Source organism: Ceratotherium simum, chromosome 1 (genome assembly GCF_057802395.1).
Source record: "Ceratotherium simum simum isolate JZ-2026a chromosome 1, ASM5780239v1, whole genome shotgun sequence".
NCBI classification, from domain to species: domain Eukaryota; kingdom Metazoa; phylum Chordata; class Mammalia; order Perissodactyla; family Rhinocerotidae; genus Ceratotherium; species Ceratotherium simum.
This window is the reverse complement of record NC_141900.1, coordinates 79,155,424-79,168,895: the sequence shown is the minus strand read 5'-3', so window position 1 is coordinate 79,168,895 and position 13,472 is coordinate 79,155,424. Positions and strand designations below refer to the sequence as shown.

General features: G+C 39.3%; 1 protein-coding gene across 1 annotated transcript; it reads right to left on the bottom strand.

The window, feature by feature from the left end:
- Positions 1–1,631: 1,631 nt before the first annotated feature.
- Positions 1,632–12,935, bottom strand: WNT16 (Wnt family member 16). Its single transcript, XM_004418760.2, has 4 exons — positions 12,600–12,935; positions 12,168–12,409; positions 10,022–10,308; positions 1,632–3,253 (listed from the first exon to the last, which is right to left on the bottom strand). The coding sequence occupies exons 1-4, from the start codon at positions 12,821–12,823 to the stop codon at positions 2,789–2,791; spliced, it is 1,218 nt and encodes a 405-aa protein (XP_004418817.1). The 5' UTR covers positions 12,824–12,935; the 3' UTR covers positions 1,632–2,788.
- Between the last annotated feature and the right edge of the window lie 537 nt (positions 12,936–13,472).

Here is a 13,472-nt window from a genome sequence, read left to right as displayed (position 1 = left end):
AGAAATAAAAGTTTTCTCTCTCTCCTGTGTGAGCAACCAGAAACCTCTCTTTCCTTGGAATGGGACCTGTTTCCTTAGAATGAGTAGTAAGAGAATGTGAGGTCTGGAAGGGAAGTGTAGCTGCCATGTTGCTAAGAAAAGCAGAGAGCCGGGAGTTGCTGGGAGTGGGGGGTTGGGAGGAGAGTTGGTGGCATAGCACCGTGTGGAGCGTGAAGACGACGACAACGCCACAGAAGCCAACCTCTTTAGGCCAGAGATGGAGAGACCTGAGCCCTGGGAACATAGTGTGAGCTTTTGGATCAAGCTTCGCCTGAACCAGTCACAACTCCGGAATTTTCAGTTGTTGAGTCAATACATTTCCTTTAATGTTTGTCAGTCTGGATTGCCTTTTCTGTTACTTGCAACATAAAGAGTGCTAAACAATGCAGGCAAAATAGCCCAAACTGGATAGGAACATTCGGGCCCCGGAACTTGTATTCCCAGGAGCGCCATGGTGCTACCTCTACCATGACGGGGAGTGGGAGGGAAATGGGCCAAAGCTAGGTTGTCAGCCAGTAAAACAGATAAGGTGAGAAATTCAAGGATGGCGTCCACAGTGATGTCAGGGAGGAGAAGGAAAAGAAGAACCCAAAGACACAGCTTGGGACTTAGGAGTTCCTGCTCAGGCAAGCTGGAGAGGAGAGCCTGAGTTGGCATCACCATTTTTAAGCAATGACTGTATAGTAATGCAGTATTTGTGAATTTGAGGCTGCCTGATTCTCACAATGGGTTAATAAGGTAATTATAAAAAGTTTTCTAGTTAATAGAAGAAATTGGTTGGTAAGGGGAACTACGTTTTCATCTTTTAAAGAGTGCTTATTTTCAATGCAGATAAAATAGATTTACTTTGCAAAAAAAGGCATGAGAATGTGTCTATTTTTCAGATTATTCTAATCAGTGGATGCTAAAGAAATGTAAACCACTCTTTTGAATAAGCACCGTATTTGTTCATTTGTCATTTTTGAGTCTCTCATTCAGTAAGTAATAATTTTGTTAAATTTGAAGAGTCACAGGTAAATGTTTAGCCTTGATTTTAATATTAGGCCTGAGATATTTTCTATGGTTTGTTCTTTTTCATAAATTATTGCTCTGCCTTGGTAAATAAAATTGAAAGGAAATAGAATGAGACCTGTGGGGCAGGGAAACATTTCCATAGCTTCTTGTAAGAAAAAGAATATTCTTTCTTTGTCCATCCTGAACTTAGAAAATCTTTTTTTTTCTATATAATACTGAAATATTTAACAATTCATAAAAAACATAAGCATTTACATTAAAATACAACCTTAAATATAGCCCTGTAATTTTCAACAGGAACCTTGTAAAATATGATGAATATACATGCATGAATACTAAAACAAGAAAGACCATTCGACATTCACATGGAAATGCAGCATTACATACAATATAATAAATATCTAGGATATCAAATCCACAAATTGATCATTATTCTGATTTAGATTCTTTTTTCCAGTTAAGATTTTTACTGTATATTTTATTATAGTAACCTTACAAGTTAAGCATAACTAATTAAAAACAGAATTCAACTAATCTGACTACTGAAATAATGCAATTCTCAATATTTTGTAGCATATTTTAATCTATAACATATAAAACTGTCATTTTGGCAAGAAATACACATCCATACAACTAACTGCTCAATTAACTTCTTTTTCAATGTATAAAAAATGTCAGAATTAATAGTATGAAAAGAAACAGAAGCTAATATTATTTCTGGGATAATTATTGCCTTAGCTCTTGGGCTTTGGCAATAAATGTCCTAAGTTTTTATATCTATCATATAATTTAAATACTGTATTTACAAAATATAAGACTTTTTTTTTAGCAAAATATTATACAAAATACTGTCTTTACACATTTCAAGGGTGCTTTTCCTTACAATGTATGAGAGCCCTTTATATCTTTATCTCTAATTTTCCTACATGCTTTCAGGATCCCTTGCTCACCCAGTATTTCAGAGTTGGGTTTTTAATAGTGGAAACTGGTCTACTATTAAAGTGTCAAGGCAAAGATCAAAGATTGCTATATACCTTACTGATATTTTTCTAGATGAATTCTCCTGGTTAAAAGCCTAAATAATACCTTTTACATTTTACATTTTGATTCTTTCCTTTCATCACTAAACATCTCTAACAAACACTTTTTAGGGATATTGTATCACTTATGAAGATTCTTTTTAATTGCCTTTCTTTTGAAGTGCATGAAAGGGTAAGTAAGCACCCACCACTTCTGTTAACTTTTCAACATCTTCTGTTTCTATGCACTAACAGTATGATTTCTTCATATAAAATACTGAAAAAATAAATGAGATTCATGTTTACTGCTCCTTGCTGCTATAAGAGGTGGCTTTTAATAGTGACTAATATTCACCCATATTCACCCATGAGTTCCAGACCTGAGTTCCATACTCAAGGATCTTATCCTGAGTATGGACCAGGTCTCCTGGCATGAAGGCTCTTTCCTGTTCCTTCTTCCTTAGGAGACAGATTGTCTTCCTTGTATGTCAATATGTATGCCCCAACCCACCAAAAGATGAACCCAGACCATTTCAACTTTAGAATCCCAAGAAATCCATATGCTCATGTGTGATTGGACATCCATCAGGTAAAGGGAGCTCCAAGAGAGGCCCGAGGATCTTGGAATTCCCAAGCCAGAGTGCACAGAAGAGGCACCCTCTGAGTGGCACCCTCGACATATGTCACAGGAGTGTTGCCCAAGGCTGGATAGGTGGTTACTTGCAAGTGTGGACATCGGTCATGCTTTCACACCTCCTGCAGCGCACATAGCAGCACCAGATAAACTTGCACTCACACCTCTCCACGTGTCTGACCACGTGGGTGTTGTAGCCTCGGCCACAGCAGAGGAGATTGCAGCCATCTGCGCCCTCTGACGTACGGTTGCATTCTCTGCCTTGGGTCCCTGGGATCCCTAGTTTCTTATCCTCTACACAGTAATTCGGAGATTTATTAATGTAGAGCAGATCATCCTGATGGATTGATATTTTCCTCTGATCTTTTTCTCTCCTGCGCATTTTCTTCTTTATTTTTTCTGAGATTTGGACACTGTTTTCATATTTCTCCTTCAACAAACGGCCAATCTTTTCAAAAGGAGACATGGTTTTCCAGCACGTTTTCACGGCACAGGAGCCGGAAACTCCATGGCAGCGGCAGTCTACTGACATCAACTTGGCGACGGCCTGAAACCAACAGCAATTGTGTTAAATATCATTGCTGAAATGTTTTACACAACAACAGGAGAATGGCTAACCTAATCACTTAACTTTCTGAGTCTGTTTCCTCCTGTACAAAAATGATGGTTTTGAACATAAAGGATCTTTAAGATTGCTTAGGGTTCAAACGTTTTGTCCACTTGACCCTGCAGAGCAAACCTTGCCACGTCTAACTTAAAGTAGTGGACCAGGCTAATATTGTTTCCAGAGATTATCTGAGATAACAAAAGGGAACTACCTTTGTTTCTAATCTCCTCTTTAATTTTGGGGGTGGTAGAATGTTCAGGCATGTCTCCGTGTTCCTGATACTGTTTAGCACCTTGCTATGCAGAGTGTGGTTCATGGATCAGCAGCACCAGCATCGCTTGTGAGAAATGCAGATTCTCAGGCCCCACTCCAGACCTACAGAGTCAGAATCTGCATTTTAATAAGATCCTCAGGTGACTCATGTGCACATTAAAATTTGAGGAGCACTGATAGAGCAGTCGTCCTCCACTCACGTAGTACGTAGAAACTTCTGTGGAACTTTACAAATAACCAGTGCTTAACCCCCTGAGATTCTAATTTAATTGGTCAAGGTGGGGTCCAGGTAATGGTACTTCTACAAAGCTGCTCAGATGATTCTAATGGACATCCAAGAATGAGATCTACTGAACTGAGAGTTCTCAGGGTTGATCACTGTAAAAGTCGGTTCCATTCATGGGGGCTGGGGGACATGCTATCCCCTGGTCACAGACCACTTGAGAAACCCTGACTAATCAACTTAAGTTGGTCAAAAGGAGAAGGAGCTGGAGGTTGTGGCTGCTCCCAGCAAATTCTTCCCCTCCTCTAGAAAATTAATTCAAAACATATGTCCTATTCGATCAGTAGCACCACCCTAACACAGAAAAGGCATAATATTTATGTAATTTTGCAATTCTAAACGCTGAGTTGAGTTTATGCAGACTGAAGAATTAAATGAAATGACATATCTCTGTAAGAGCCCACTGCCTGACACATATTAAGGTCTAAAGAAATGCCCCCTTTCTCTGAAGAAGAAGGTACAGTAAGCGTTGAGACAAAGTTTCACTGCGGCTCACAGTGCAAAAACAATATAGAGATTTCAGAAGTTTTAGGGTCCTAATCTCTTACATACCAGGCTGGTCAGCACAGCTTCCTTCAATCCCCAGAGGATGGCAGAGCAGATTAATAAATCCTTTGGACTAGCTGCAGAGTTGACTTTCTGTCAACATGCTGAGTAAAATGAAAAACTGTTCTATCCATTCAATAACTTGTAAATTATGTGTATAATCTCACCAAAAAAGGGGAAACCTTCACAGCTTAAATTCCGCTTACAGTTCTTATCAAAACTGTAAAATGGCAGGGGTTTATACTTTGCTATTTTGTACGAAACCTGACATTGACACGTCTGTGGAATGTTACATATGCTAACAAATTAACTAAAGTTTCTGAACTATCGATTGAGACAGAATATTTCAAACAATTTATAATATTTGCTACCTTGAATGAGAGCATATGGTATTGATTTGTGCAGTATTCGATACTTCTTCTTAGTGTTTAAAAGAATAAACAGAATAATACTGAAACCCTGTCCTTTCTACAAGACAGCGCATATGCTCTTTTTGAATGCATAAAACTGAGAAGCAAGTAAATATGTCTATTTCTTATTAACTCAGGCAAAAGGTACCTTTCAGTGATATGAAAGAAATTTATGAAGTATGGCACACAAGCTTATTTGGTTAAAATTATGGCATTTGATATTCACAAAACCTTCAATTCTTTAAAAGGTCTCCAGGCAAATAAATGTTCAAATTAATGCAATCTGCCTACTTTTGTTCAGATTTTAAATGCCTGAAGGATACGAGAAAAAGAAAACTCCATCGATGCTGGGTAATAAGAAAATACTTTGTCCAAAGAAAGCCAAAAATCTAAGAATGTATGTTTATGTGTTTAAATCTGATCAATGTTCCTCACAGTCATCACTTAGTGATTTAAAGCTGCCTCTCACCCGGGATCTTGATGAGGAGCCGACTTCTTTTGTTAACCAATTCAGACATCATGTATGGTGTTGCCAATTTGCAAAGCATGCACAATGGAGTAGATGCTCACCAAACACTTATTGAATAGTTAGTCCAGCTCACTTGAACAATTTTGACTCGCCCTCTATTGGTGATCCGAATGGGAAGAAAGTAATAAAAACTACCTTCTTAGGAAAAGAGTCACTGCCTGAAGGTCAATGGTATTGGGAGACCTTGATCAGGCTAGGTTCTTCTCTGATTCCTCAGCCCACAACCGTGTTAGTCCACAAGAGTGATACACTACTTTACAGGTTGGAAAGATAAAAAGAGACTGACTTTCAATCCCATGATATCAACTGCTGAATTTGTGTCAGAATTTTGGGGAGATTTTCCCGCCATACAAAACTAGAAACTTTTCAACATCTAGAGTTAACTATAACTTTTCAAGGATGATGTTTTTAAGAAGTTTTATTCTATTATCTTTCAATTCCATTACCTTTTTGTCCTTAACAATAAGTATAAGAAAAGAAATGGTATTTTTCTAGGATAGAAAAGACAAATAAACTTCAAGGAGAAGAATTCCAATAACTGGACATTCAATTTAAATGATTATAGCCCCATAATACTCCAAGGAAGAAACCTGGACAAATAGGGGTTAAAATAAAGCGATGTAATCACCACTAGGAGAAGTTGATGAAATGCAGAGTTCAAGGGTAGATCACACACACACACAAACACACACACACACAGTTTAACTCTGTAGAGCTTCTTAGAACACATTTTCATAAATTATTTTACTTGATTTAGTTTTCTAGGGAGAAATGTCTTGTACATACTAGGCAGTAGGTAGTACTTATTATTCCAATTTTACAGAAAAATAAACAGCATGGTCAAGACACTTGTCGTGCATAAGGAAAGTTGGAGATATATGACATAAGATCTTTATAAGCAGCAGAATAATTTTAGTAGAACAAAGAAAAATGAAAGTGGAAAATGCAAGCATATTTAAGGAGATTGCACGAATACTCTAAAAAAAAAAAAAAAAGGAATATTCTGAAGCTTTTCAGCTAGGATTCTTAATTAATGTTAAATAGCCATTCCGAGCTGCGGTGATAGCACAGTCATTTTCTGCTAACGGGGAAAGAGAATAGCAACCGAATGAGTTGTGTGTGGTTATGAGAAAATTCCTTGCTCTACTCTAGTTGAGTTGTTAAGGTTTATAACGATATTAACAGAGGAATGTTTTGTTAACTATTGCAAACAGATGTGCACATTTTGCTGGATATTTTTAAACTATGGGAGAGCAATTAGGAGGGTAGCATTTAATCTACTGGCTCCTTGTGTTAAGTTTTGGTGTTATAAATTTCTAATAAAGTGAAATAGGAAAGACATATCATTAATACTTAATGTAAAAACAGAAACTGCTTGAAAAGCGGTCTAAGGCGTGATTGGTGCCACAGTTTGGACTCAGAGGTAACGCAGCAGGCAGTGATTATTTTCCAGTATATTGCTTTATCTAAACTTTACAGAAATGACCAAAAAACTGTTGCGGAACATTTTGTGATGAGCATCTCATTTTGTCAATTATCAGACGATCTGTTTAAGTTTTTATGAAAACTGTGATATAAGGTTGAATGGCTATGTTCCTATTCCTCTGACCCATTTTGTCCCTTTTGGTCTAAAAATATATTTGAACTTGTTGAAAAGCAAAACACTCATGTGTTGTTCAAGTACTTATAAATATTCTTGAAACAGGTCAATGAAAATTTGGGGTTGGGCCCTTCCCACTTTTTTGAGTTACTCATCATAAAACAAATTATGGGGTAGAGAAACTTGAAAGTTTATGAGGTGGACATGGGAAGAATGGAAATATTTTAAGCACACCAAAAGAAATACCCATAAATATTCCAAGTCACATTATTCCCAGAAGTTCTGCCCCTGGAAGACATCACATCATTCTGTTCTCCAATCACCGTTCAGCAACATTATTCTTGGAGTCATAACTATAGGAATGGTGTCAGAAACCAAGTGGGAATCAGAGTATTTAAGGTCAGCGGTTAGAAAATCATCTATCCTGCTCATAGCACTACTAAGCGCCAGTACCCACATTTCTCTGAATGCTTTCCTACATTTTGAGTTTGGGATTTTGAGAGGAGGAAAATCAACTTCAATTGAATGCAGACCTTGAACTTTACTCAGAAGAATGTGCCTATTAGATTAAAATTCTAATTGCCAATATTGAAAATGGAGTTGATTGTTCTTCTATAATTAGCTGATAACCTGGAAACCTGGTTGGGTTTTGTTGTTGCTGTGGTGGTGGTGGTTTTTCTATTTTTTGGCCACCAATGGAAAGAAAAATACAAAAATGCTTTGAATTGTAATACTTCATGAGAAAAGACCAACAAAAACACTAGTGTAGTCTCCTCAAAATACTCAGGTAATATTTTGTAGTATTTTAAGATTCCATCTAGACTGATGTGAAAAAAAAGACTCAGTAGAGAAAACTCTGAAATTTAAACAAAATGTGTATATATGTATAGGCTGAATTATTTTCTGCATAATTAGAATAATAGCAAAAACCTCAGTAATCTGAGGAGATTGTTTTTTGCCAACAAACGGTGGATTAAAATTGATGCTGAATAGTTGTATGTTTTTAATAAAATCAGAATATAAATAATAGTTTAAGATCAAAGTTAATAGTTATAGAGGCAAATACTGCTACCTAATTTGAAACACACAAGATGGAATAAAACTAAATAGCTGCCTAGTATTACTAATAGAAAAACATTTCAGAATACTTTGGGGCTTTTCATAAGTTTGGAGATGACTCAAGAGAATTAATCATAACGTGAATTTCCAAGTTTCATTTTCCAGTTAAAAATTTTTTAATATCTGCCAAATTATTCAAAGAATGACTTAAAAATATTTAAGGTTAAGTTGATAAGAAATAATTCATTTAATTGTTTTCTTGTTTTTTAAATATATTAATTTGACTTCTCTTGATGTTTTTCTCTAGTTTAACTCTAGAGTTTTAAAGAACGTATGTTAATTAAATTTAGCCTCTTTTATGCTAATATGTGAGAAATAATAAAAATTCCTATATTGGATAATGTTTAAATTGCAGCAAAAACTCATTCATTTAATTTTTTTAAATGTAAAACTTTAAGGAGAAGAGACATGTGCATAACTATGATGTTACGCAAGAGTTACTTTAGTGAGATATATTAACTTTTAAAATTTCCGAACAAAAATATGAAAAGCTAAGCTAAGCATAGCTATTTACTGACTTTCCTATGTTCTTTTTTGCTATTTTGAGTCAATATTCAAACTGAATTGAAAATTCGAATTTGAATTTGAAGTGTTATGTTGACATATTTATTGAGTTTTCTGTTTTTGTGTTTCAAACCAAAGTGGTTAAGTAAAGAAAACTGCCTGAAACTTGGAATTATTCTGAGTGAGTTCCATTTATTGACTTTCCAAAAATGTAAGACAAATGCAACATACGCTTTAAATATTCCTGAGAGATATTACAACTTGTTTTAATTTGTTTCAGGAGAATGTGGCAGATTGCAATGACTACTTTGGGACCTTTACAGGTTATTGGATATTTACAATAATATAGGATATGTGCTGATATTCCTGTCCTGAAAAGATTATTACAACATAGAAAATATATATTCATAAAAAGTGTTTTGACTGTTTTAGAAAAGTCACTATGAATTGCCAAGTAATTTAACCAGGTTGTAGAACTCAAACTTTATTGTGTCAATATTCATTAAGGTAAATATATAAAAGTTAAATTAACTTACAAATTTAGTCTCTTTTAAGAAAACTTAGTATAAAAAACCACAATTCATAAAAGAGGTTAATTAGATGGTGGTTCTTCAAATTTGTCTCTTCCTCAATCTTTAATATCTTTATTTTAAAATATCCATATATTTGATGTATCTATAGCTTCTTACATTTAGCTGTATTCATCAATTTTTACAATGAATCTACATCGATTTAAAAATAAAATAACTACTTCCCTTAACAAAACTTTGTTTTACACAAAATATTAGTTAAGAGTTGTGTGTTCCCTGATGGATTCAAGAATATTTGCTAGAGAAAGTAAGGACAAAACCGATAACACGTTTAGGGGCCATTGCCCACTAAAAAAATTGATTTAAAAAAATAATCAAAATTCAAATTTGAGGAAATGAAATTTGATTCAGTCCTGTTAGAAAGGCAGATACTGTAGATCTTATTCTGTCTCTGCTTCTAACCAGCTAATGGGTGGAACCAAATGACCCAACAGGCACTTGTACATCTATTATTTTATAATTAGTGTTTCAGGTATTCAAACGATACAATCACAAATACATTTTATAACAAGATTCAACTCACAGATGGACATTTTATAACAAGATTCAACTCACAGATTGAGAACTTAAACTGAATCAGTGTGGTCACTACAAGGTCATGAAAAAATATATATATTGTATATTGAATATGTTGCAGTTATACATATATAATCAACACACACATATATATAGAATTACACACACATATATATATATATATATATATATAGAGAGAGAGAGAGAGAGAGAGAGAGAGAGAGAGAAACTACAAGTGTTTGTGTTTTTAAACTATTTGGACAGATTCATCCAGAAGTATAATCCTAGTGTTATTTACCTAAAGGCAATGGATTTCTATTCCATTTTCTAATACATACCTGCCTTCCAGCTTCATTGTTATGTAGGTTCATTGCTAACAGTATTTTGCTTTCCTTTCCCGTGTTGTTTTTGATGGGGACATCTAGGAACTTTCTGCTGAACCACATGCCATACTGGACATCATCGGAGCAGCCCCCCCAGTGCCAGCCTTCACTCGCTGAGCCGCCGTTCTGCAAGTTGGTATCACAGGAACACTCCGTCATGTTGCCTGCACTGCAAGATCTGGTCACAGAATGCACCAGGCCTGCAGCCATCACAGCATAAATAAATGCAGTTTCCTTGGTGCCTAGAATAAAACATAAATTGCTAAATGAAAGAGCTATACCACTCTCTGTTTATGTTAATAACAAAGCCTCCTACTTATCCTCTTATCAGGGAAGCAATTTTTCAATTGCTTACAATGGGTGCTTTAACGAGTACATATTTAGAAAGGACAATTTCATATTGTTCTAGTCTTTTAAAAAAGCAATATGAATTTTCAGTACCCCACTTGAAGGGATTTTCGTATATTGTATGTCATAAATTGTCCTCATACCTTAAAATCATTTGTTTATTTTTAAAATTTTAAACACCTAGCTCAGTGCAGTGCTTAATAGACAATAAAAGTTCAAGAAATACATGTTGAATTTAAAATCCTTTGCATGGATATGGTAAATGGTAATACAATGCCCAAAGGAGATTACCTTTCTTTGTAAATTTAAAATGTGTTCTCACAAAACACAAGCTGAAAAAAATTGGTGTGGCTTTTGTATGTATAAATAATTCGTGTCAGAATGTAAATTAAAAGTAAGCAAAGACCAAAGCAATTAGTAGAGAAATGTTACAGTTTACTTGCACATCAAAGATCAATCTTTCTTTTTTTTAGGATACCGTCAATAACAATCACTGATATTAATATGAAACAGTTAAGTATTTATAAAATATTAGCTAATCTTTTTACAATCTTAAAGGCAATGAAAGATAATTGAAATGTCACCAGCAAATAAAAAAAAGAAACAAAATTGTCATGGAAAACTATTGAATATGTATTTAGCACACTTGCAATAGAATTTGAGCTAAAATCTTTGAAAAATTAAAGTCCCATTAAAACATTAATAAAATGGACTAGCAGAGACTCAGCAGGCGACTTTTTTTTTCCTTAGAGATGTTTAGATTGGAGTAGAAACAGTTCCGCTCCCGTTGTCCAATAAACCTTTTCAACAGCTGATGCCTCTGCATTTCAGCAACTGCGAAGAACACGTCTCTTTTTTTTTTTTTTTTTTTCCTGCAGGGGGTCAGGGCTCCTTCGGGAGGGTGTGCCGGCCAAAACTCAGCGGGGCAAACGCAACGCTTTGGCGGCGGTGTGTGCAGGCACCGGGTGGGGAAGGGTCAAAGGTGGAGGGAGAACGGAAATGAACGTGAAAAACAACGAATCTTTCAGCGCCCGGGTCCTAAAATTCTTTGAATCTGCTGATATTCCTGGAACAATCCTGGTTCCCCGGACCTGTTATCCTTACCAAGTCACTAGGCACGTGAAGTGGGACTTGATTTACTGCAGCTTCCCGCGCCGCGGGTGTGCGCAAAGGAGGGGAGAGAGAGAAGGACCAGGGCGCAGCCGGGAGGGCCAAAGGAGTCGTGCTCCGGTTAGCGGCACGTTGGGTTGTCCAGGACAATCCGTTTTAAAACCCCCATTATTCCGTCTGCCTGGTGCTCCCAGGAGCCAACAAACGTGGGGCTTAGCTGCAATTAGCCACTTGTCCATGGCTTGGTGAGCAGCAGAGCTGCTTAAATCAAAGCAGATGCGGCAGCAGCATTCCCTGCTGTCGACATCATGTTTCTCCAGCTGGTCACCCACGTAGGGGGGCGCTACGGGGTCCGAGGGGTCGGCGGGGTGGAGTGTTCGAGTTTTTCTCCAACTCCGGCCGGGCGCCGTGGGAAGAAGGAAGAGCTACAGCTCCAAGCGCCCGGCTCTAGACCTGGAGAGTCACCCCCTCCAGGACTGCACCTGCGCCCCGGGACTGGCTTCCGTCGTTCCCAATTCTCGTCCACTAAAACCTCTACTGGGATTTACAGAGCGACGGACGCGCAAGCACTATTTACTTTATTTACGGGAGTTGGAGTTGTTTCCCTCCGTCCCGCGCTGGCCGGGAGGGTCCTGGGACTCACCGCTGCTCAGCTCATAGCCAAAGATGGGGCTGGTGCCCGGCGGGGCGGTGGCGGCGACCAGGCAGTTCCATCTCTCGTGTTTGAACTGGCTCCTGCACTCGTGAATGCCCAGCCGGGCGCCCTCTCGGATGCTCGGCAGCAGGTACGGTTTCCTCTTGCACAGCTCCTTCTGGCGGCTGTTCAGGGGCAAGTTGGCGCAGCCCAGCTTCTCCGGAACCCCAAAGGAGGCGATGCCCAACCACCTGTAAGACACGGCCGCCCCTAGCTAAGCCGCTCCCCTGCTCGCCTCCCCAATCCCAGATGTCTTCCCGAAAATTAGGTCACCCGCCCTAGGGTGCCCGCCCCTCCTCCCCCACCTCAGCAGAAAGTTCCCTGAGGTTGGGCACCCCCTTTGCCACATACCCCGTGCTGCCCTGCTGCCCCCATACTCACATCCAGTTTCCTTGGGCTCCGCAGGGGAACAGCGCGAGCAGGGCTGCCCACAGCGCGCACAGGCGGGACAGTCCCAGGAGGGCCACTCTGTCCATGGCCCCCGCATGGAGTCCCCCAGCCCCAGTCACTCCTCTTCTGCCCTCCCCTCCCAGAGACCCGCCGGGCCAGAGGTCAGTTCCCAGCACCAACTTATCCCTCGCCCTCTTTCTTCCTGCAGACAACATAAAAAGGCGGCCAGCAGTGATAGGGGCTCTCAAAAGCCTCCCCCTCGCTGGCGGGGAGCAGTGTGAGGAGGTGGAGAAAGCAGCTTGGGGCCCTCCTCCTGCGCGGAGTTGGAGACGTGCAGGAGATGCGGGAGCGTCCCTCTCATTCCAAGGTGAGAAACCTCTGTTGGTGTAGCTCCGTCTCCATCGCCCCCGGCCTCTCCTCCCGTCTCCTCCCCCTGGCCGCGCCTGGAGCCTGATTGGCCCAGGCTCGGCCCCGCATCTCATCATCCCCGGACCTCAGGCTCCCATTGGCTGAGAGCAGGCTCCGCGGGGGGCGCTCGGGGCCTGCGGCTCCTGGACAGCGCTTCTAGACCTGGGTGTGTTCTTGACCTTTCCTCCTGTCACAGACGCCTGAGAGCACATCTCTGCGGGAGGGGTATTGATTCAATCCCAAGACTGATACGGGCGCTTCTGTTTTAGCAACCCTGGGTGAAGGCGTGGGCTGAATGGGAGATGTTTGAGTTCCACCCACCCCAGTCGTCTTTGGATTAATTACCCTCTGGGTGGAGTGGCTGGAAAACCTCACTGCCCGCGTTTCTTTCCTCTCCTTCACCTCACAGAATAGTCTTTTTGAGTCAGAGTTGGTACCGAACAAGTTGACCTTTCA

Bases quoted from the DNA above. Each gene is read 5' to 3' on its own strand.
- WNT16 (XM_004418760.2), bottom strand. From the start codon at position 12,823: ATGTTGTCTGCAGGAAGAAAGAGGGCGAGGGATAAGTTGGTGCTGGGA. The intron at 12,410-12,599 runs GTGAGTATGGGG...CGTGTCTTACAG, and splicing joins GGAGCCCAAGGAAACTGGAT to GTGGTTGGGCATCGCCTCCT. The intron at 3,254-10,021 runs GTATGTATTAGA...TGTTGGTTTCAG, and splicing joins ACAATGAAGCTGGAAGGCAG to GCCGTCGCCAAGTTGATGTC.